Genomic DNA, 22,684 nt, shown 5'->3' on the forward strand with positions numbered 1-22,684 from the left:
TTTGACCTCACCAGTGATGAGGTCAAAAGGTGTCTGCTGGAGCTAGATGTGACAAAGGCTGTTGGGCCTGATAGAATCTCACCATGGATACTAAAGGAAGGTGCGGAAGCACTAAGTGTGCCACTCTCTATGGTGTATAACAGGTCACTGGAAACAGGAGACTTACCAGAAAGTTGAAAGACAGCTAACGTGGTCCCAATATACAAAAAGGGTGACAGGCAAGAGGCACTGAATTACAGGCCAGTTTCCTTAACTTGTATACCATGCAAGGTGCTGGAGAAGATCGTGAGGAAAAGGCTCGTAGAGCATCTGGAGGGAAATAACTTTGTAACGCACCACCAACATGGGTTCAGAGATGGTAAATCGTGCCTCACAGGTTTAATAGAATTTTATGACCAGGCAACGAAAATTAGGCAGGAAAGAGAAGGGTGGGCCGACTGCATTTTCCTGGATTGCCAAAAAGCCTTTGACACAGTACCCCATAAAAGGCTGTTAAAAAAGTTGGAGCAACAGGCAGGAGTAAAAGGGAAGGTGCTCCAGTGGATAAGGGAGTACTTAAGCAACAGGAAACAGCGAGTAACGGTGAGGGGGAAGACATCAGAGTGGCGAGATGTCACCAGCGGAGTCCCACAGGGCTCAGTACTTGGACCCATCCTGTTTCTAATATATGTGAACGATCTTCCAGAGGGTATAGACTCATTCCTCTCGATGTTTGCTGATGATGCAAAAATTATGAGAAGAATCAAGACGGATGAAGATAGACAGAGACTACAGGATGACCTGGATAAACTGGAGGAATGGTCTAGAAAATGGCTGCTGAAGTTCAACTCTGGAAAGTGTAAGGTGATGAAATTAGGCGAAGGGAGCAGGAGGCTGAACACAAGGTATCATCTGGGAGGGGAAATCCTGCGAGAATCAATTAGAGAGAAGGATATGGGGGTTGATATCACACCGAACCTGTCTCCAGAGGCCCACATCAAAAGAAGATCATCAGCGGCATATGCTAGACTGGCCAACATAAGAACTGCCTTCAGAAACTTGTGTAAGGAATCTTTCAGAACCCTGTATACCACTTATGTAAGACCAATCCTGGAGTATGCAGCTCCAGCCTGGAGTCCATACCTAGTTAAACACAAGACAAAGTTAGAGAAGATTCAGCGGTATGCCACCAGGCTCGTCCCGGAACTGAGAGGATTGAGCTACGAGGAAAGGCTAAAGGACCTCACATCCCTGGAAAACAGAAGAGTAAGGGGAGACATGATAACCACCTACAAAATTCTCAGGGGAATTGACAGGGTGGACAAAGACAAACTCTTCAGCACGGGTGGGACACGAACAAGGGGACACAGGTGGAAACTTAGTACCCAGATGAGCCACAGAGACGTTAGAAAGAATTTTTTCAGTGTCAGAGTAGTTAATAAATGGAATGCACTAGGAAGTGATGTGGTGGAGGCTGACTCCATACACAGTTTCAAATGTAGATATGATTGAGCCCAGTAGGCTCAGGAATCTGTACACCAGTTGATTGACAGTTGAGAGGCGGGACCAAAGAGTCAAAGCTCAACCCCCGCAAGCACAATTAGGTGAGTACAATTAGGTGAGTACTACTGGCCTCGACGAAGACCAAAAACCGGCGGTTTGTCAAAGGTGCCCCCATTTTTCCTGATTTTTTTTTTCAAGCTGGATTTTAAACAACACGAATCCGTCTCCAGCGACACGAACGCGTCTCTCAACTCTCACAAATGCCATACATAAATAGCAGTGAGAGGAGTTGGTTGATTGTTTACTAAGAGAGTGGAAGAGGTGTTGCAGAGTGCAGGAGGAGAGAGAGAGAGAGAGAGAGGTGTGTGAGGAGATGTGTAGGGTAGAGGAGAGGCCATGCTGACCCTACAGTGTGACACCAATGTCACCAAAAGTCTCCAGGTAATGTTTCCTCCGGGTTGGGGGTCTTGTTACCTTGCATCCTTAATGTGGAAATTGAGCTGTTTAGAGAGAGGGAGAGAGTGTCTAAACTAACGTTGCATGATGTGATACATAATTTTATTGTTAGTGATTAGATGCATAAAATTCTTGCACTGTATTCATAGTTTTCTTCTAGTATATAAAGGAAATATTGCCCATGTAATGAAATTGTGTTGGGTTGCCTTACTCTATGAGTAAACTGCAATGATTACCTTTCATATATGTAACTAAGACAATAAAAAGGAGTTAGAATAAATTGCTATCAAAATAAATTTAGTCAAAGGGTAAAAAACTAAATTTCACATGTACTGCATTGCGATGAAAGGAATGAAAAATTATATTCCTTTCATGAGATGTAGAAACATTTTATCAGCCAATGGTACTGCCCTGTGACACTCCTACTGTTACTTGTACAGTTGGGGAGGGTATGTCATTAATTGCTACATATTGGTGTCTGATTTTCATTGAATTTGTTGCTTATGATTAGATTCCTCAGATTATAAAAGAATGCAGTTGTATTAGTGGGGCGGTGTGCAGGACAAACATAAATTGTGACACTAGCTCTCCACATATGTCAGTTGCTTAATTTAGAACCTGTACTTGAGGTCGATCTCGAACCCATTGTTGATGTGACGACTTTTATTGAATTTTGTAACTAGCTCATGAAGATTGTAACTTGCTTAGCTAAATGAATTGTGGGGTTCAGTCCCTGAGCCCATTGTGTGCCTCTGTAACCCTTTCCACTACCGCCCACAAGATGGGTATGGGGTGCATAATAAATGAACTAAACTAAAAAACTATGAAACTAAACCTGGGAAACAATAATCAGCTCCTACGGTTATAGGGGATTTAAAGGATTTGATTGAGAAATGAGTACAGGTATATTCACAGTAGTCATCTCTGTCATTAATAATACTGGTGCAAGTAAAGTTATCTTCATAATAGATAGCTGTACAGCCCCCTGTTTTTGTCTGGCCTGCAGTTGTGAATGGCTTTATAACTGCCTAAGCTGTACAGTTGGGTATGGTCTTTACTTAGACATGTTTCTGTCACGATAATGAACAATAGTTTAGCACCTAGTGCTTCTAGTAGTGCATTTATATCATCAAAATGTTTACCAAGTGATCTGACATTTTGGTTGAATACCGATAGGCTTGTGTTATTTTGGAGTTTCTACTTTGTTTTTTGTATCATTTGCCATGTAGTAACTGTAGTAGCAATGATCAATGTGTTACTGTAGCAGATTTAGTGCAGGGTCAATGTTCATTTGATGCAGTGAGAATGGAGAGGACTGTTAAAGAATATGCAGGTTAGAATATAGTATGAGGGAGATGTGTGGCAAAAAGCGTGAAAATTGGAGAATTTTCTACACTATCAAAACAAACAAATAATGTTTTGGCTTCTTAATACTTTACAGTACTTAAATTTAAAAATAATAGTATGGTAATATAAAATTAAACGAGAACTAATAACTTATATTACTGAGTAAATGTGTAACTCTTGGGTTTATTAATTATATAAGTAAAAATGGTTAAATATAAGTAAAACAAAGATCAGAACAAAGTGAAATTGATTGTCAATTTAATTGTAGTATCAAGAATAAATGATGAGATTCAAATTACTGTAGTAAGTTACAGTGCTAGAGTACAGTACTAGGATACAGGAGTTAGATATTATAGAAAGAGAGTATATAATTACAGTAAAATACTAAATCTAGGAACGAGTAAAAATTAAAATTATAAAAATAATTAAGCAATATTTAAAATGAAACTGAATTGATATCTAATGTTATTGAGCAAATATACATTTATATAAGTGAAAATAGTTAAGTGTAAGTAAAAAAATAAAGATCTGAACAGATAATAATACAACTGGACTGGGATATGCAATATAAACTGACAAAATTAAAATTTTATAATATATAATAAGAATAAATGATTAAATGAAATTAATTAACTAATTAAAAAATAACGAAAAAAACAAAATATAGGGATAATTAAAATAATTATAATGATTTAGGGGATATATTTAGGGTACACTTTATTTAAGTTAAAAAGCCCTAATCTGGTCCCTAATCAAAACAACCATAAGAAACAAGGAAAATAGAGTTTGAAATCTGAAAAAATTTGCCCCCCCCCCAAAAAAACAAAAAAACTTTAAAGTCCCAAGTTCTGAGAGTTGTGACTGACTTACTTGTCGACCAATTTAATTCTTTTAGGACCAGCAGTAGCATTTCAATAATTCTGTAGAATTCTGCACCTTTCTTAATATCCTTTAACCTATACCCTACAGCTGCAATATGCTATAGTGGTCACTTTGCAAAAATATGCCCTAGAACATTATAAATGACCAATACATATATATAAGGAAATATATATTGTGACGGGAAAGTGTAGGAGTGTAGATGTTCAGCAGTCCTCCATTGGCAGGTGTCAATGCCTAGTCACACTTAAAAAAAAAAAAAAAAAAATAGACTGCTTGCCTGTTTATCTGTGGTAAAGTAAGGGAAGACACGCCAAACACATAGTATGAATAATGAAACTTTAATTAATATAGAAAACAAATTATAAACAAAGACAATCCCTTGGCAATGCACAGTGCAAACAAACAAGTCAAAAACATATAATATAAATGAAGATTGGGGATGAAGTTACTCTACAATAATATAAATACACAGTGAAAAATAATCAGGTGCTGAGAATATGGCGCTAGCTGAGAAACATCCACCTGATACACAGCGTATATCAGTTAGTTGTTCACTGCTTGAGAGCACAAGGATATTCTGACTTCAATGGCTGGTTCAAGCCCAGACATCGACTCAGGTAGAGGGCGCTGAGGTGCAGAAGTGCAGGTGTGCAGTCGGCGAGTCACCAATCAGGAGCAGGCAGGCTGGGAAGGGTAGTTGGCTGGTTGATGACAAGCTGGCATGGAGGGAGTGTGGAGTAGGGGGTGAGTCTTGGGTACGTTTGCCTCCTGGTCAAAACGTTTTGTGCTACTGGTAGACGTATCTTGAAGGTAGCATCTTATTGTTGTGTAATATACGTAACTTGATGTAGAGAAGAGCAGGCTCAATCTCTCTTGAAAGAGATTATCGTCACAATATATATATAGATTAGATTGTTTTTTCCCAAATTCTGTAATGCTCAACAATCCCCTAGAATATGTAATGTTCAACATTTCCCTTTATATACAGTATAGCAAATGCTATCAGTGGTAGGTGGCAGAAAATTTTGTTCACAAACAGTGGACTTTTATACTGTATTGCAAGAATAATTTATCAATTCAAATTTACAGTGTATGTCTTATAACTATGTCATTTGTCAAAATTGTAACCCTAATAGTGGTTATCATTTTTGTAATATTGTAATTCACATACGAGCAAAATTTATTCCAACCCTTTGATAAGTAATTCAGAAATGTTTAAAAATTTCTACTTCATTTTTTTACTTTTTTTTTTTTGTCATCTTTTTGTCTTTCCTCATTTTGCTTCTTCTATTTTTTTACCTCCTATTTTTTTTTGCTTCTCTTTATTTTATTTTCACTTTTTCTTTTCCTTTATTCATTTTCACTTTTTCTTTTCCTTTATTCATTTTCACTTTTTCTTTTCTCTCACTCTCTTATATTTTGCTTTTCTCTTTCTTTCCTCCCCCCTTCTCTTATTTTTTAATGTTATCATCTTTTCATTTTCTTTCTTCTTATTTTATCTTCTCATTTTCTTCTCTCCACACCCCAAAAATGTGGCATCCCTGAGTTACCTTTTTTTAACTGGCCTCATGTGACTGAGACATCTCTTGTACATTATCTTAATTGCACCTGAAAGATTTTTTAGGACAGATTTTCAAGAGATTTTCTTTGTATATGTCATCAGTGGTTGCGTGAGAAAGAAGAGTTATGTGACGTTGTGGTCGTAGGTAGTGATGGTCAACACACCGCTGCACATAGTTGCGTGCTTGCTGCTCACTCGACTGTCATAGCTGGCGTTCTGCAGGGACGTCTAGCAGCACAGCGTGATTGGTCTGTCTTACGTCCCCTTGTTATTTCCCTAGATGATGTCAACCTGAAACCTTCCATGCCACAGGAAGGTTAGTACACACTGTAGCTATACCAGTATGTTTTGACTTGTTCTTGCATTCCCTGATTTTATCCGGTAATTTGAAAGATTACCAGAAAAATCTAGTTTACAGTATCAATCTGTCATTTGCAAATGAAAGTAAATCAAATAATTATGGGTGTAACAGACTTGTACCCAAAAAAAAAAAAAGGTTTCTGTACTCTGTATATTAATTTTGTATGTAAAGGGTTTGAGAAATTAGGCAACAACCAAACTCAAACTTTTCTAGGCCTAGTATACCGCATATATGTACTAAATTAGAACTAAGATAGTATATACCAAGCTTAAGATTTCTTATTTAGATCTAGGACAGGTTAGGTTAAATTGTGTCGATACTGGCCAAGTTCTTGGCATGTACTGTGTGGTATTCCAGTAGTACAAAATGTGAACTTCTTTTGATTACAACTCTGTTTGAACATTCCACCAATAGTTGCTATAAGGTCCAATCATTTTTGGAGGATGGGTTGGAAGATATTAATTAAATTGCATTAACTTTAGAAACATTAAGTTATTTTGGAATTAGTTTTGCAACAGTTATAATAGAAATATGTTTTATGTGTGTGTAAAATTGAGACAGGTGAAATCTGCCCTTCCATTGTGAGTAGTTCAAGATTTTTCTGGGAGGAAGCCCCCTGTGACTCCCTGAAGTTCTCATCTCCATTGTAGGTACCATCAGTCATGGAGTACTCTGGCCTACTGGGGACCCAGTACCAGAACCTGGTCCCCTCACAGAGGTACAGGGAGCTGTGGCATTTATATGTTGAGTTACTCATTTATGCCACAACTGCTAAAGGCGCCCAGAAAATCAGTGAGTTGAAACATACAACAGCTGGGCATACTAACCCAGGCCAAAGTGCTCATGAAGCGCCGGGCGAGTGTCTCTCCACTGCACCATGGAGACTAAATAAAAATTTAAGGGTAATAAATGTTTAATCTGAATTAAATATTTCAGTTTTGTAAGTGACTGATCTGTATTACTGTATACATGTATATTGTTTTTACAGGTGGCATACCAGAGGTGAACATGATGGAGGCATTGGTAGGCCTATTATATGGGGAAATAGTTCATGTGCCAGCAGTATACCTAGCCACCCTCAGTCACTATGCTCACATGCTTGGCCTGTCTCATCAAGTCTGTGCTTGTTTGGAAATGAGAAAGGCAGAAAACTCAATACAGTTAACAGAAAATAATACTAGTAATCAGAAAAATGCCACTAGAAAAAAACATAACAGAAAACCCATCTTGATTAAAAGTTTTGACCAAAGAAAAGTGAGTGACGTGAAGCAAGTGGAACAAGTGAGTGAAGTTAATCTAACAAGTGAAGCTGTGCAAAATCCATTACCAGTCTCTTTACAAAGCAAACAGTCAATGGACTATTCCTTATCTGATACTTTGGGAGTGAAAGTTGACTGTGAAAATAGCATACTGGAATTGTCTATGCTATGTAGTGATGTTCCTGATATGAATGTTTCTACAAACAGCAACTGGGCTCCTGTTCCAGTTAGGGAGGAACTTCTAAATTATGAACACCAGTCAGATTCACAAATTCAAGATTCCAATACAAATGCATGTAGCTTTGAGAATTCTCCATCCTTGGAAGTGATAAGAGATATTACCATAGAGACACCTATGGAACCGCTGAATATTAAAATGGAAAGCATTAGTAATGCTGATGTTGAAAATGATGGAAATATACATAGTACAAATGTTGGAACAAGTGATATTTTAAGTTTAGTTGTCAATGCAGAGCAAGAGGTTAGTGTGTTTTGTAGCGATACTCAGCAGTTACAGCATCAAAAAAAGCAACAGAAGCAGAAGTCAATTGGGAAGGGACTTGTTTGTGCAGTGTGCGGGTCATCTTTCCAGCGATGTGGAGATCTAGTGAAGCATGTACAGCACATGCAGCACTTTACATCACAATGTCCACTCTGCTTTGTTCAAGTGAGCATCATTTAGTAATTGTTTAATTGACTTGTATTAAAATGTAATGTATAAAAATAAGGTCAAACATATAGATTGTAATATGGCCTAATATTGATAGATAATATTTAGAATAATTTTGTTGCTCTTATTTATATTGTAGTCACATTTTTGCTTTAGATACGAGAACCAGAAGGACAGCGACTTCATTTTGCTCTTCATGACCAGGAGCTGCCATTCTTTTGCATGTACTGTGAGTTAAGGTTTCGAACTCGGGCTGCCTTAACTATGCACACTCCAAAGCATTCTACTACTAAACCGTAAGTTTTCTTTTGCAGCAACACATTAGATAATAAATATTGAGGCTGTGCAGTGGAATTGAACCTGCAACTCTGCATTCCTTGGGTGTGCACACACTGCTGATTGGACCAAACTACCTACATTAAGAAATTCAGGGTTGTGAGTTCAATTCCATCATTCAGCCTCAATATTTATTCAAAGATTCCTCACATTCTTGTGATTTCATTGTGCATATTAGATCATTTTTCTCATGGTTCATAAGAGACTTAATTTAATCTATAAAAAAATAATGGGTTAAATATAATTAATGCCCCTTTTTTGGGTGGTCTCGGTAGTTTCCTGGCACATTGGCTCTGGTACACCCCAAGACAACCACAAAGCTACCAGGCCTCGACTTGTGCAGGCTTATCCAGCACCAGGACCAGAGGCAAGAGAAGCATAGGGTTCTAAGATCATCTTCAAAACTGAGTAAAACTGCTTACAAAGTACAGTACAAACAAAGCAAAAGAATCTACATATTTTGAAAGAAAGAAAAAAGATTGAAGCAAAGGAAGCAGTAGTTTGCCAGATCTCAATAAACCCAGTGCTTTTATCCCATTGTGCCACTAGATGGCAGCTCAAGTCACCCCAGAGTTCTGCCTGCCCACCCAGCTCATGTGCATGCTACCTGAAGGGAGACCCTGAATTCTACAGGGAAGGGATGCTTTGTGCTACAGGGATGAAGGCTGCCCAGAAAAAAAAGGCATTTCATTACATTCAGAGTTTGATATCTGGGCTGATGCTCAGTAGCTACTTGATGCATACTTCCAACTCTTCCTTGAAGAAGAAAAATCTAGCTTTGAGCAAAAATAAACAGTAGGAAAAGAACTCCGTTCCCCCATTTCCTGTAAAATTCTACAAATTTTTCTGACCACCTTGCCTGTTAATGGACTGATTAATTCAAATGAGTCATGAGTGCTGTCAGTCAGGACTTTTGAGTGTTTGTTTATTTTTTTTTAACCCTTTTAGACAAATATACGAGTTAAATTTTAGATGTGGCTGCCCCTTCAAGTATTTGTACTCAAAGAAAAAGACATCATAGTTATATGCAGATTGTTAAACAAACATTTTTCTGGGAGTAACTCCTTGTGGCTCGCTGAAACTACCATCTCCGATGTAGGTACTGTCTACTAGGTGCCATCAATCGCAGAGTTTTCTGACCTAATGAGGACCAGCACCTGAACCTGATCACTGTTTTTTCTAATATGTCCTGGGCTGATATTTGGGTGTGGGTATTTTGAAGGTTGAACTGGGTGTTGGTGACCCAGTACTTGGTCAGCGTGCTCTAGGTGTTCGCGTACCTTAGTTCACCATGTGGCCTTGGGTCGGCTTTCTAGGCTGCTGGTCTCATCTTCACTGTGATGCCTGCAGTGCTCCCTCCTCCCTGGTAAGTGCCTATTTCTTCCTTCTCAATGGTGTAGTTGGCTTCAGAGAGCCACAAGGGGCTTCCCTAGAAAATAAGCATTGAATATAATGAAATGCCAAATTTCTTGGTGAGCTCCAGGGCTCCCTGACACCCCTCCCTCCCCAAAAGTGTCAGATTCTTACATCATTTGTTGAATTGACGGTGGAGCGGCCTGTGAGCCGTGGCCTGCTCCCTCTTCCCCAAACGGGAGGGTGGGGAAAAGGGGAGAGAAACTAGAGTGCTCGCTCTAGTTTCAAAACTAGACCGAGCACTAGTTTTGAAACATTTTTGATAATTTGTTTACATAGTTTGGGGAGTTCTATGGTCATTTTGGAACCTGCAAATCTCAAAGGAATCCAGCTGTGGTTTGTTTTGACTTGCTGATTTTCTGGGTGCCTTCCTCAGTGGGGGTATAATATGAACATACATATCCCCTCACAGAGGTGAAGGGAGCTACAGCTCCCTTTTTCTCTGAGAGGACCTGAATCTGGCACTGGGTTCCCAGTAGGCCAGAGAACTCAATGACTGATGGCACCTACATCGGAGATGGTAGCTTTAGGGAGCCACCGAGGCTCACCCAAAAATTGGCATTTCATTACTTTCAATGCTTGTTTTATAGCATCCATAATTTTTTTTTTACATTTTGAATCCACAGATACAGGGAGTGACCAGCATACTGTATTTATAGTTTTTGTTTTTTTAGGTTTGTTTGTAGTGAATGTGGGAGAGGATTCAAATGGCGCCATGCCCTCCAAGCTCACTTGTACACACACAGTCCCACGAGCCGTGTGCTGTGTGATATATGTGGGTTTTCTTCCAAGTACGTGAGCAGCTTCAAAGCTCACTTGGTGCAGCATTCTGGTCGAGCATTTCCTTGTCCTCACCCAGGATGTGCCTTCACGTCTAACCGCAAGACTCATCTCAACGACCATCTTGCTACACATTCAAAGGTTAGTTTTATCTAGATGCTCTTAAACTATGTGATCTTAATTTTTTTCATAATTTTTAAGTATTCAAGAAATTTGTTGATGTGAATCTTACCTGCTGTAACATGTTCATCATTGTTACTTCCTTTATTAATAGAATAATAGTCTTATATCTGAACTCTTATGTCTCAGCCCTTTCACCCACTGCCCAATTGATTGATATGGAATGCATAATGAACTATTATAGAATTTGCTGTGAGTGAGAATGCCAGGACAGCGCAATCTTAATCACAAAACTACTGTATGAGCTTGCTTATCCGAACTATATGGGAAGGACCCCCTGCTAGATAAGCCATACATTTGGATAAGCAGAATTCTTACCAGGGAAGTCCAAAAGTAAACAAATTCACAATTTTTGTACCACACCCAACATAATTAATCTGAATTTCCACACACACTATAATTGAAAACTATATCAGTACTGTAATTTAAAACAATCTTCAACTTACCTTGTTGTAGTTTTTCTTGATTGATGCTGTGTACAGTACTGTACAGTAGTACTGTACTGCATCTTCAAGTCAATAATTTTTTAAAATTTACGTAATCTAACTTAACACTAAAGTTACTGTGCAGTAAGTCAGCCGGTCCTCTGAAAATGGGAAGGTAAATGTAACAGCACAAGTGCAATTATGTACTATTCACAGCAGTCGGGAATTGTACTTATTTTCACTTAGTTTTAAACCGTACCATCAGTTCAGAGGATGGGTTGAGTAAGTACACGAGCTTTGTAAGGTCAATTTTGACTGCCAGCTGTTGAAACTTCACTGGTTGAAGGCTCTTGGCTTTCTGATGAGGCTTCACTGGTTGAAGGCTCTTGGCTTGCTTGTGAGGCTTCAGTGGTAGAAGGGCCTTGGCTTGCTGTTTTTGCAAAATAAGAATACAGTTTTGCTTGCCTCCTTTGTTCGTTGTCCTCTTATGATTAGCTCTTTGGTTTACCTCCAGTACTGATACATGTTTCCAACTTCTGGACTAGCACAGTTGGATAAAAAATTAATAACATATCAATGGAAAATATGAGTAAACTATGGTTGTCGGTGGTATTAGCACAACCTTCGTCCTCTTAACACCTCCAGGATGATTGCTGTTACTACCAGACATAAGTCTTGGCAAAAAATTATTGAAGTTACTATGAAAACAAAAAGTTATTTAAGAATATATTTCACTAATGGCATGGCACTGTGGTATTATGCAAAGGTCGAGAGCACATGGCCTGTTTAGCTTGACTAGGCTTGGATGGGTTCATTTTGAGCAGGCAGGCACATTATATAGACTGCTAGGCAGAAACAAATCTCCAAATATTTACAGTATAGATATGTTATTTTAAACTAGGGATGTAGAACCAATATTCATTTTGCATTACACTTATTTAAACACAGGAAAAGGGATAATACACTAACAAGGAAAAATCTCTCACTGACCAGATTAACAATTACAGTTCCAGTCTCTTGGATATAAAATGGAGGCCAATAACCTCACAGTGAGGTGAATACCTCACGAGCACACACACCACAACCTGTGTGTGTGTGGAGTCTCAGCCCTCACTCTCTCATGGAGTGCAGGGACTCGTATCATGAAAATGCACGTGAAAACTTTACACACAGAATCATACTCATTTACTAATACATACTCTCAAACACAAGTGAAACATAAAATTTAACACAAATAAAACAAACTGGTATTTTAACTAGAAATGTTTACATTAACAACAAAAGCTAGACTATATACCAATCATTACAGTCCAGACTTGATTTAGAACCTATACCAGTCTGCACTATCTGGCCAAACCTTCAGCTATCCAAATTTCTATCCAGATATGGCAAAATTTTGAAAGAGAAATATCCAACTGCTATTTTCGCAGGATAACCCAAATATTCAGATCAGTGGGGCTTCGGATAAGCGAGCTCATACAGTACTATATTTACATTGGCAGTAACTGTTTAATCATATTTTCCACTTCAGACAAGGGTGCATCAGTGTGAAGTGTGCGGTCACTCTTTCTCCCATGCAAAGAATATGCGGCGTCATATGCGACTTCATGCACCCCCTTCCAACCGACTGACATGCACAGTAATATCCAAACTGCAGTGTAACTTCAGAACTACAAGGCCTGACAAGCTTCGAGACCATCTTACAAAGAAACACAACCTTAGTCGCCATTCTGTTCCTTCAGATCCTCTTGCTAAAGTGTTAGGTACATCATCATCTACTGTGGCAAATAGTGATGATGGTTTATTTCAAAATCAATCTTTAGGTACATTGCCAGGCATTGATGGCATAAAGTCAAAAAATGAAACTGAATTTACATCCATTGTTCAAGAACCAACTACAAATACACTAAACTTAAATAGATTACACCATAAATCAGGAACATCTAAGAGAATATCTAATGTTACTGTTGAAAAGGAAAAAAATGTTCAGGTTACCAATCAGGTATGTGACTCTCAGCTTGGGGGTCACAGTGATGTGTGCAGTGAACAGGAAACCTTTTCAGTGCTTGTTACATCACCAGACATTGTGCAGCTGGCCGATATTCAGACATTAGAAAATCATGCACAGCAATCAGTAAAGCAACAGACTGTTACAGAACTTGCAGATAGTTTTCCCTCAAGGTTCTTGGTGGAACATGGTATTTTATTAGGCAAGTCGGACTCATCTGTTATGAACGAGTCACAACAGCTAGAAAGTGGAAATATGTCCTCTCTTCAAAATAATCTTATTACTCCATCAGATCATAAATTAAGGTTGTCAGTTAATGGTTCAATTCAGAACCAAGGTAATCTAGACTTAGTCACCAGTACCCACGTTGAAACAATGTCCTACTCTAATAATTGTGCTTTCTCAAGGTCAGAAGAGAGCGTTCTAGAGGTTATGGCACCTTCCGGGGATATACCGGGAGCTGCTACTACAAATCAATCAGGTATGAGCTTGATGGCTCAAGAGACTTTACAAAAGAAATCAATTAAACAAGAGCATTGCATGGAATCCCTGAACATATTAGAATTTATGTTAGATAATGTCACAGACTAATTTAACACACACAATAGAATCCAATAGGCTCAGGAATCTGTACACCAGTTGATTGACAGTTGAGAGGCGGGACCAAAGATTCAAAGCTTAACCTCTGAGTACAACTAAGCAAGTACACATAGTTCCTATCTACAAGAGAGGCAGCAGGCTACACTTTGGTAATTACACATGCATGCATTCATGAGGGGTCAATTTTTGTGTCAAAGCAGAAACATTTGGGCAACATTTCCTGCTGCCTTTGTTCACCTAGCAGTAAATAGGTAACTGGGACTTAGCTGCTGTTGGGTTTGTTTAGTGTATATGAGGAGAAAATAGGTTGGGAATCATTACATTAGATAACCGACAGCTGGAAAGGCTGGTCCTACGGTTAACGTCTCTATCCAGGAGAGACAATTAAAATCATCTTTGACACCACAATTACAACTACCATGTAGCAGGGCAACACAAGTCCAGAGAGGAAAAAATGGAAGCAGTATAGGAAAAAAATTGGTTAGGAAAGTAATCCTAATTAAAGAGGGATTTTCACTTTCACTATTGGTTCTTGTGTAGTTATTTAACTTTTGTAAATTTACATATGACAGTTTCCTACCCCATTTTGGATCAGAGTTGGGGTGTATTTCTCCCAAAATAGTGGTACGTCAACCAAACTGTGATATTGAGAATAAAATTCATATGGCATAACATCAAAATATGCATTTATGAAGTCTCTCTAGCAGGCAAAACATGCTCGAGTAATGTTTAATAAACAATGGATCAATGTTTTCAACATTTGTTACACTGTCATTTTCCTAGATTTGTCGAAAGGAGAGGGGGGGGGGGGGTTATGTCAACATAGTAGTTTGTCAGTGTATGAAAATCACAAATTTTTACTTTGTGTATACAGTATAGCTCATGAAAATTTATACATGTAACATTTGACTACGATGTATCCATCTACTATAAGAAAAATAAAAGATTGTATTTACCCAAATTAATTTTGTAGTTCTTAAAACCTTTGCTGTTTTGTTAAGAGGTGGAAGTGGTATTAGAAGGTACTTTGCTGTTTTATTTACATTGTCTTTTTAGTGTTTTTAATAAAGGATTGGTGTACAAATATATATATAGTACAGGTATAGCAAAAATTAAATAGATTATAAGACCCACATGTATTATATTGTCTTCATAATTTTTGAAAATATTTACCATTTTCATTCCCGCTTCAAGTTATGCCTTGTCGTGGTGAGGGGTGCTCCCAAGGGTCAGGGGATTTCTTCGGCCTCCTCTCTGGGTGTTGTATGTGCAACCCCATAGTTTAAATCTATGACCTCTTGTTCTTGAAGTTCCAGGTCTCAGGAATTTATTCCTATCAATTTTGTCGATTCCCGTTACTATTTCGTATGTACAGTACTGTAGTTATCACATTGCCTCTTCTTCTATCTTTTAGTTTTGGCATATTTAATGCCTCTAACTTATGTGCTTCTTAAAATACAAGCACCATACAATTGCTACTTATTCCAGCTTTGGTCTAACAAAAGTTATGAACAATTTCTTCAGTATTTTGCCATCCATGTCAACATTGCTTCTTGAGGCAATTCTGAAGTTGGAAAGCATAGCATAGGATCCTTGCACAACGTTCTTTATGTGGTCCTTGGGCGAGTTTTGTGTCTAGAACCACCTCTAGATCTTTCTCTTTATCAGAATTCTTTAAAGATTTCTCACATATTTTATAGGTTGTGTGGGGATCTATGCTCTCCTATTCCACTTTCCATAACATGACAATTATTCACATTAAATTCCATTTGCCATGTGGTGCTCCACACACTTATTTTGTCCAGTTTTTCTTGAAGGGCAAGACAATCATCCAAGTTTCTCATCTTCCCTATTATCTTGGCATCATCGCAAACATGTTCATGTAATTCTGCATTCCATCTGGTAGATCATTTATGTAGACAATGAACGTGCATTGGGTATTATGTTTCCAGATTTGAATCGGTACAATTCAGCCTGTTTACTTTTTAAATATATACAAATTTTAATACTGTATTATTGAATCTAAAAAAAGAAGAAAAAAAAAGAAATATAACATTAATTTATTAGTGATGTAAAACTAATATTTTCCTGCACAATCAACCATCACCCACAAGTTATGCTCTTTCCCTTTCTCCCATCTAATTGCAGAAGTGCCGGAGCAGTGCTCCAGCGAGCTCTGGCAGCACTGCATGCAATGACTCACAATGGCTTGGTGTAACTCGATGTGTGTGGTGCTAACCAGGTGGCTAGCAACAGGAAGCCACTGTGGAGCTCAAAAAAGTGCATTTTTTGTTTCCAGATTTAACAAATCAGAATTTTGGAGGTGCTTCTGAGAATAAGATGGACACTGCAATAAATACCTTTACCTCAAGATTTCTAGTCTACCATAAATAATCTAGCCCGCATATTAACCTTCAATTATAACCATTTTTCCTGCTTAATGGGCAGTTTTTTGGCTGTTACTGTATTTTCCATTTTTATCATGCCTTTTGATGTAACTTTCAATACTGTAGTTTAAAAGTTGAACCAGTCTACATATATTCTGCTGCCCAATACTTGCATACCCATTATATTATGAATGCATCTAATCATTTATTTGAACCATATGCACATTTTAATTTTGTATTAAATTTTAAAACTAATTGTCCCCATGCTGAAAGCAGTATTTTTGACATTCAAGCCAGGAAGTGCACATATCCTTATTACCACCATTATAATTTTATCCTAACACTATTTACTCTATTCTACCACTTGTCACAATCCTCATCACTTGCTCTGCAATGTACACTACTCTGTGCAATTCATATCTTGCCCCCTCCCCATATACCCCTGGTCACACTTCTTTCTCTGATGTACATTAGTTATTGGCTACAAGTTCATCTCAAAAGGTGTCCTTAATTAAGGTCTGAATATACCATTACAAATGCATATATACAAAATTAACAAATATGTACATATTTGTACATTATTTGGGCTTGGGGAGTAGAACTCCTCCCAGAACCCCATCAACCAGGTATCAACTTCCATTTTAATTTGATTACACTATTCTAGATGTAAATTAACATGGTAGAGTCTTAATGTATTATTGATTCTCTTGGCTCCTGGAGATATCACAGCACTCAGGCTACCTCAGGGTTATAAAAGAACCATTTATTTTAATGTCAAAGTGTGTGCAGGAATGACTAAATTATGTTCACAACAAATCTGTAGCTTTATTTACACAATCTGCTGTTAAATACAATGGAGAATCATAAAACATAACAAAAATGCATGGTAAACCTATCAAAATAAATTAAAACTATATTAGTGAATTAAATTATTTTAATAAAAGTATTTGATGCTCTTATATTTCTTTGAAATTCTTTTCATCAGGCCATACTACTAAATATAAAGGGCTGCTTATACATATTATCCAGCAGCCAACATCAAGATGGATATAGGAAAGAAATATAACTAGTGACAAAGTTAAAACACGTGGCATACTATTTTCCCAATTCTGAATGGCTCACACAAAGATTCCCCGCTTAAAATTTCATATTTATACACTTCTGTACTGTACTGTACTACTTTTATGTGCTGCCACACCCCAACGCAAAATTTCCCTTGTATTTTCGAGAGCATTTCATATAAAACTTCAATGTTGTAAATAAGTCACAGATGACCCATTAGATGTGAGCAATATGGCACAATACATGTCCATTCTAACAATCATTTTATTTCCTATTGTAATGCAGCACAGACCATTATCTTTTATACGCTTCAAACTTTTATTTTTTTTTTTAAATTTGGCCTTTCTTTATTATTATTCAATACATACATACATACATACCAATGATACTAGATAAGAAAACTTGAAAATTATTTTTATATAAATACATGCATACATGCATATACAGTACTGTGTGTGTAATTATATATCTATTATATTATATATATATATATATATATATATATATATATATATATATATATATATATATATATATATATATATATATATATATATATATATATATATATATATATATATATATATATATATATAATTATTACTGAATACATACTCACACACACATGAATACAACTAGGTGAATACACACAAGTAGGGATCTGGTAGCTGAGTGGACAGCGCGCAGGACTTGTAATTCTGTGGCCTGAGTTCGATTCCCGGACCAGGCAGAAACAAATGGGCAAAGTTTCTTTCACCCTTAATGCCCCTGTTACCTAGCAGTAAATAGGTACCTGGGAGTTAAAAAAAAAAATAGTAGTTAGTAACAGTTGAGAGGCGGGCCGAAAGGGCAAAACTCAACCCCCGCAAGCACAACTAGGTGAATACATGTGTATACAGACACAGACAGACACACACACATGCATGCATAGCTATCCATTAGAAAGATTATACGAAAATTCCGAACGTTTTTGTGTTTCAACACATTATCAAAGAATATAAACAGAAGACAGGGGTTTGGGATTGTAAACTCCACTACACCTGAGAAGATAAAGATCCATAACAAAATAATGAATAATGGAAGCGACATGAAGGTGGGATGACTAAATGGGTATTCCCCATTTCTTGGAATGCACTACACATGCAAGTATTCTTTACTTAATTTTATACCTAGCATTATAATTTTTAAGGCTTGTGATATATAATTTATATAATCCAAGACTTACATTAACATTATCTAATTCTCTACTATTTATAAATGAAGATTCAACAATTATTTCAGTAACTGATTCACACTCCACAATTTTGCATGAATTAGTCCAGTCAACTGAATGACTACAATCTCTCAAGTGAACAAATCACTTGTAATCATTCAACTGACTGGGCTAAATCATTCAAGATCGTGGAAGGTAAATTAGTTATTACAAGAAATATTATTGAATTTTCATTTATAAAATGTAGTGAATTAGATAATATTAATGCAAGTCCAGGATCATACAAAACAAATATATTTATACTGCAATTGGTAAGATTTGTGAAAGGTATCAAAATAATGTAAAGAATACTTGTATGTGTAGTACATTCTAAGAAACAGGGAATACCCATTTAATCATCCCGCCTTCATGTTAGTGTACAGTACTGTACTTCCAGTATTCGATATTTTGTTTATAGATCTCGATCTACTTTGGTGTAGTGGGGCATATACAGTAATCCCAAACCCATGTCTTCTCTTATCTATATGCCTTGATAATGTGTTGAAACTTAAAAAACGCTCAGAATTTTTGTTTCATTTTCCTATACACATGCACACACATACAAAGTGTAACTACACTTTTGTTGCCTTACAGAGGCAAGTCACAGAGCTGAAGGATAATTTATCTTTATCTAGGTGGTAGTGGGGGTGAGGGGTCAGCTAGTGGTGTCCCTGCTATTTTTTAAGCATTCCAGGATCAAGTTATAACAGGTGGAATGGCGATGATTGGAAGTAAATATACAAATTGGGAAATGTTTGTGGGAGGCCTGTCCCACTGAAGCACAGAATAAAAAACAAAATGGCTGCCACCATGGGCACTGATAAGCCAGCATGGGAGACAAATTTCAAGGGGATTATTGAGGAAGAGGTAAGAAATGGAGGTCTTATGGGCAGGTTAGTGAAAACTGAGGATGTTATAAATATCTATGAAGGAAAATTTCTTACTAAAGCATTTCTCAACAGCAAGAGGAAATTACCAGTGTGACAGCTATGGTAAAGGAACAGGAATTGCATATCGAACAACCTGAGAAAGTTAATGAGATATAGATATTAAGGGTGACATTTAATGGAGTGAAACAAATAACGGAATTGCTTAAGAGTGTCAGGTAATTGCAGAGCGATGAGGATGGGGAAACTTTGGTCATTAAGATGAGACCTCTCAAAGGAAGACAGAAAAAAGCTAAAACTAAACCTCAATGAAGTGAAACATCTGAATGGGAATAGAAATGATTAGAAAGAAGAAATTCTTTTAATTACATGGATGGTGAAATACTAAAGAACCTGTTCTTGACCTTTGTGAGACCAGAATTGTATTATGCAGCAGTTGTATGGTGCCCATATCTCAAGAAGCACATCAATAGTGGATATTATGCAAAGTCATGCTACAAAATGGCTTTCAAAACTGAAATACAAGAGTTATGAGGAGAGGCTAAAGGCATTAAAAAGGCCAAAGCTAGATGACATAAAAAAAAGAGGTAATATGATCACCACTTACAAAATAATATCAGGAATTTCTGAAACCTGCAACTTCAAGAACAAGAGGTAACAGATTCAAGCCAAGGAAACAAAGGTGCCCAAAATTTTTTTTTATAAAATTTTCCTTTGCAAACAGAGTGGTAGACAGTTGGAAGAAGTTAACCCTCAGACAGCAGCTATGGAGACAGTGGCTATATTTTTGTGCACAGGCAGTCATACCCGCTTATGCACAAAAAATTAAAAAATTCCGAGAAATAATTTTCATTACGTATAAAATTATTCATTTGTATGCTGAGTGCAAGAAAAACAAGAAAATTTATGGTAACCGCTGTCTAAGGGTTAAGTGAGAAGAAGGTGGAGGCTAAAACCGTCAGTATCAAAGCGTTATATGACAAGAGTACTGGGAAGACGGGACACCACGAGCATAGGTCTCTCTCTCTCTGTGTGTCTGTCTGTCTGTCTCTCACTCTCATACACACACACACACACACAGATTTTAAAACATGCACACTATATGTATAAAAACAAATCATATTTTGAGAATTATCAGCCATAATTTCTTGGACTATTAAAACGTCAAAAAATTTAAAAATTTAAAAACTTTTCTGAAGTGACAAATACAACAGGAAAGTATAAATAATTCACAGCATTAAGAACTTCACTTAAGAGATTACTATTAAGATTGCACATTTCTAAATGTTTTATAAGAAATACCTGTACAGCATAATGATGCCGAGAAACTTGACAAACTATTTCTTATGGACGGTGACAACTTAAAAACCACCATCGTAATTTTTCCTTGCAGTTCAATTTATATTGGCCAGTTTGATTTAACAGAAGCTTCCAGCAAATCTTAAAGAAGATATTACAGCAGTGCTTAATCACGGAATATGTGATAGACTTATCTATTAGTAATCGAGGACGTTTTGCTTAAGAGTTCATTGCTAGTGTAAGGCAGGAGCAGAAGCTAAAGACCATTAGAGTGCATTAGTATCACAACAGTTACATGTACATGGTGCATGGAGAAGCATTACACAAATTAGCATACTCAGTGTCTCACATGTCGGCAGTGAAATGACAGCTTGTGTTCAAAGTGCATTCACAAGTTTGTTTCTGCAATTGTGTAAAGTTCTTACAAAAGCCACTATGCTTATAAAAAGCAGGCATGGAATTTCAACAAGCACTCATTCAAAATTCAAATTTTCTTCACTTTAAGCCCCATGATGCTATTTGGTCATTCAGATGGAGCATCAAATTAAAGTAAAAAATAGTTGTTATTTTCTTCAACATTAAACTGACTTTTTATTCTAAGATGAAAATTACCAGGATGCTTTTTAAAGCTTGTGTGTTTCAATGATAAGTAAATAACAAGACAGTTGAAAACAAACCTAAATGTTATGAAATACAAGAATTCAAACATTGATGCTGACTGCAATTGTCTTTAGTAAATGCCAAGAATTTGATACATGTGCCTGGAGTCGTATATTTAAAAAAGTAAATTACACAAGTAAAATACAGAATTCCAATAATTTGACAATGTAAATTTTCATTATCATTAAATAAGAAGTGAACACCAGCAAAATATTTAACAGGCACTAATGTGTGTCACATTCAGGCATTTACAATTACACATAGGTAGCATACAGAAAAGAGTTAACTATTTTCTTTTGCAAAATAGCAATTTTAATATAAATGAACTGGAAATGGCCTTGTGTCCACACCTTGGAGAAACAAACTGATCTAAGAATAACCAATGTACTCCACACAGGACACTTGACATCCTCCGGTCACATCCCACTCTTGTAATGAGCCAAATATTATGGAACTAAAGTTACTTACCATCTTGACTGACTCATATCAGTCACATAACAATTTTTAGTCTGATAAATCATTTTGTTTCCTCATACACAGCAAGGACTTACTTCTGATTTACAAAGACACCCCACATAAAAAAATTTCTAGCAGGATCATAGATTAAAAACACATTACAAGGAATTGTCAAAATTGCAGGCACTTACATTCATGACAATTCTTCAATCTTGCAACCACTATTACTCGAGTAGGGCCTAAAATTTTTAGGCTATACAAATGTTAATAAGTACTATTATGCAAGCCTCAAGGCTACTGCTAAGTACTGGAATATACGATCTTGATGTTTGGTTGCAGCTCTCCATGAACTGTTTTGTAAAGTGTATACTTTTGTCATTTGTTTCTACAGTAACACTATTTACATATTGTGAGTTGGGAAATATTCACAGGTAGAATAAACAATTATCTCATATCAGCTAATAATTTGGAGTCAAGTGTTCCCAAAGCTCCATGTCCTGATATGGTTAAGTGTCACTGGTGACACACTGAGGACTGCTACTTTGGCTTGTGGTCTGTGGTTTTGTCCAAACTTTGTGCCTGGTACACAATTGTCCCAGTACTTTGCTCAGTAACTACCTTTATTGTTGTTTTACAGAAGAAACAGTCGGATCTGTTCATTAAATGTTGCGTCACACATGCCCTGCAAAGTTAAAACACAAATATAGATTTATTTTTGCTGAAAATTTGGCTTATTATAACTAAACATGGCAATTAGGAATTGTTACAAGAAAGAATATTATGTTTAAGGAAAGAAATTAAATAAATAATCAAAGTTTTGTACATTATAAAATAACAAAGTTATCCACACAACAACAGGAGATTAAACGATGAGATAATATATATTGAGGATTTACCATATACTGTCTTTCCCTCTTCTCT

General features: G+C 36.8%; 2 protein-coding genes across 8 annotated transcripts in view; one reads left to right on the top strand and one right to left on the bottom strand.

The window, feature by feature from the left end:
* Nucleotides 1-1,635: 1,635 nt before the first annotated feature.
* LOC123759050 (myoneurin) lies at nt 1,636-14,725 on the top strand. The gene is made up of 6 exons (XM_045743821.2): nt 1,636-1,923; nt 5,831-6,044; nt 7,078-8,015; nt 8,175-8,314; nt 10,442-10,688; nt 12,684-14,725. The coding sequence occupies exons 1-6, from the start codon at nt 1,879-1,881 to the stop codon at nt 13,749-13,751; spliced, it is 2,652 nt and encodes an 883-aa protein (XP_045599777.1). The 5' UTR covers nt 1,636-1,878; the 3' UTR covers nt 13,752-14,725.
* A 2,233-nt stretch (nt 14,726-16,958) lies between these two features.
* LOC123759052 (E3 ubiquitin-protein ligase RNF123) overlaps nt 16,959-22,684 on the bottom strand; it is a 51,551-nt gene continuing 45,825 nt past the window's right edge. For all 7 annotated transcript variants that reach the window (XM_045743829.2, XM_045743828.2, XM_045743832.2 and 4 more), the window contains one exon: nt 16,959-22,445. In XM_045743829.2, the coding sequence (XP_045599785.1) occupies nt 22,301-22,445 (145 nt within the window). In that variant the 3' untranslated portion in view covers nt 16,959-22,300. The remainder of the gene's footprint in view (nt 22,446-22,684) is intronic.

Source organism: Procambarus clarkii, chromosome 15 (genome assembly GCF_040958095.1).
Source record: "Procambarus clarkii isolate CNS0578487 chromosome 15, FALCON_Pclarkii_2.0, whole genome shotgun sequence".
NCBI lineage: Eukaryota > Metazoa > Arthropoda > Malacostraca > Decapoda > Cambaridae > Procambarus > Procambarus clarkii.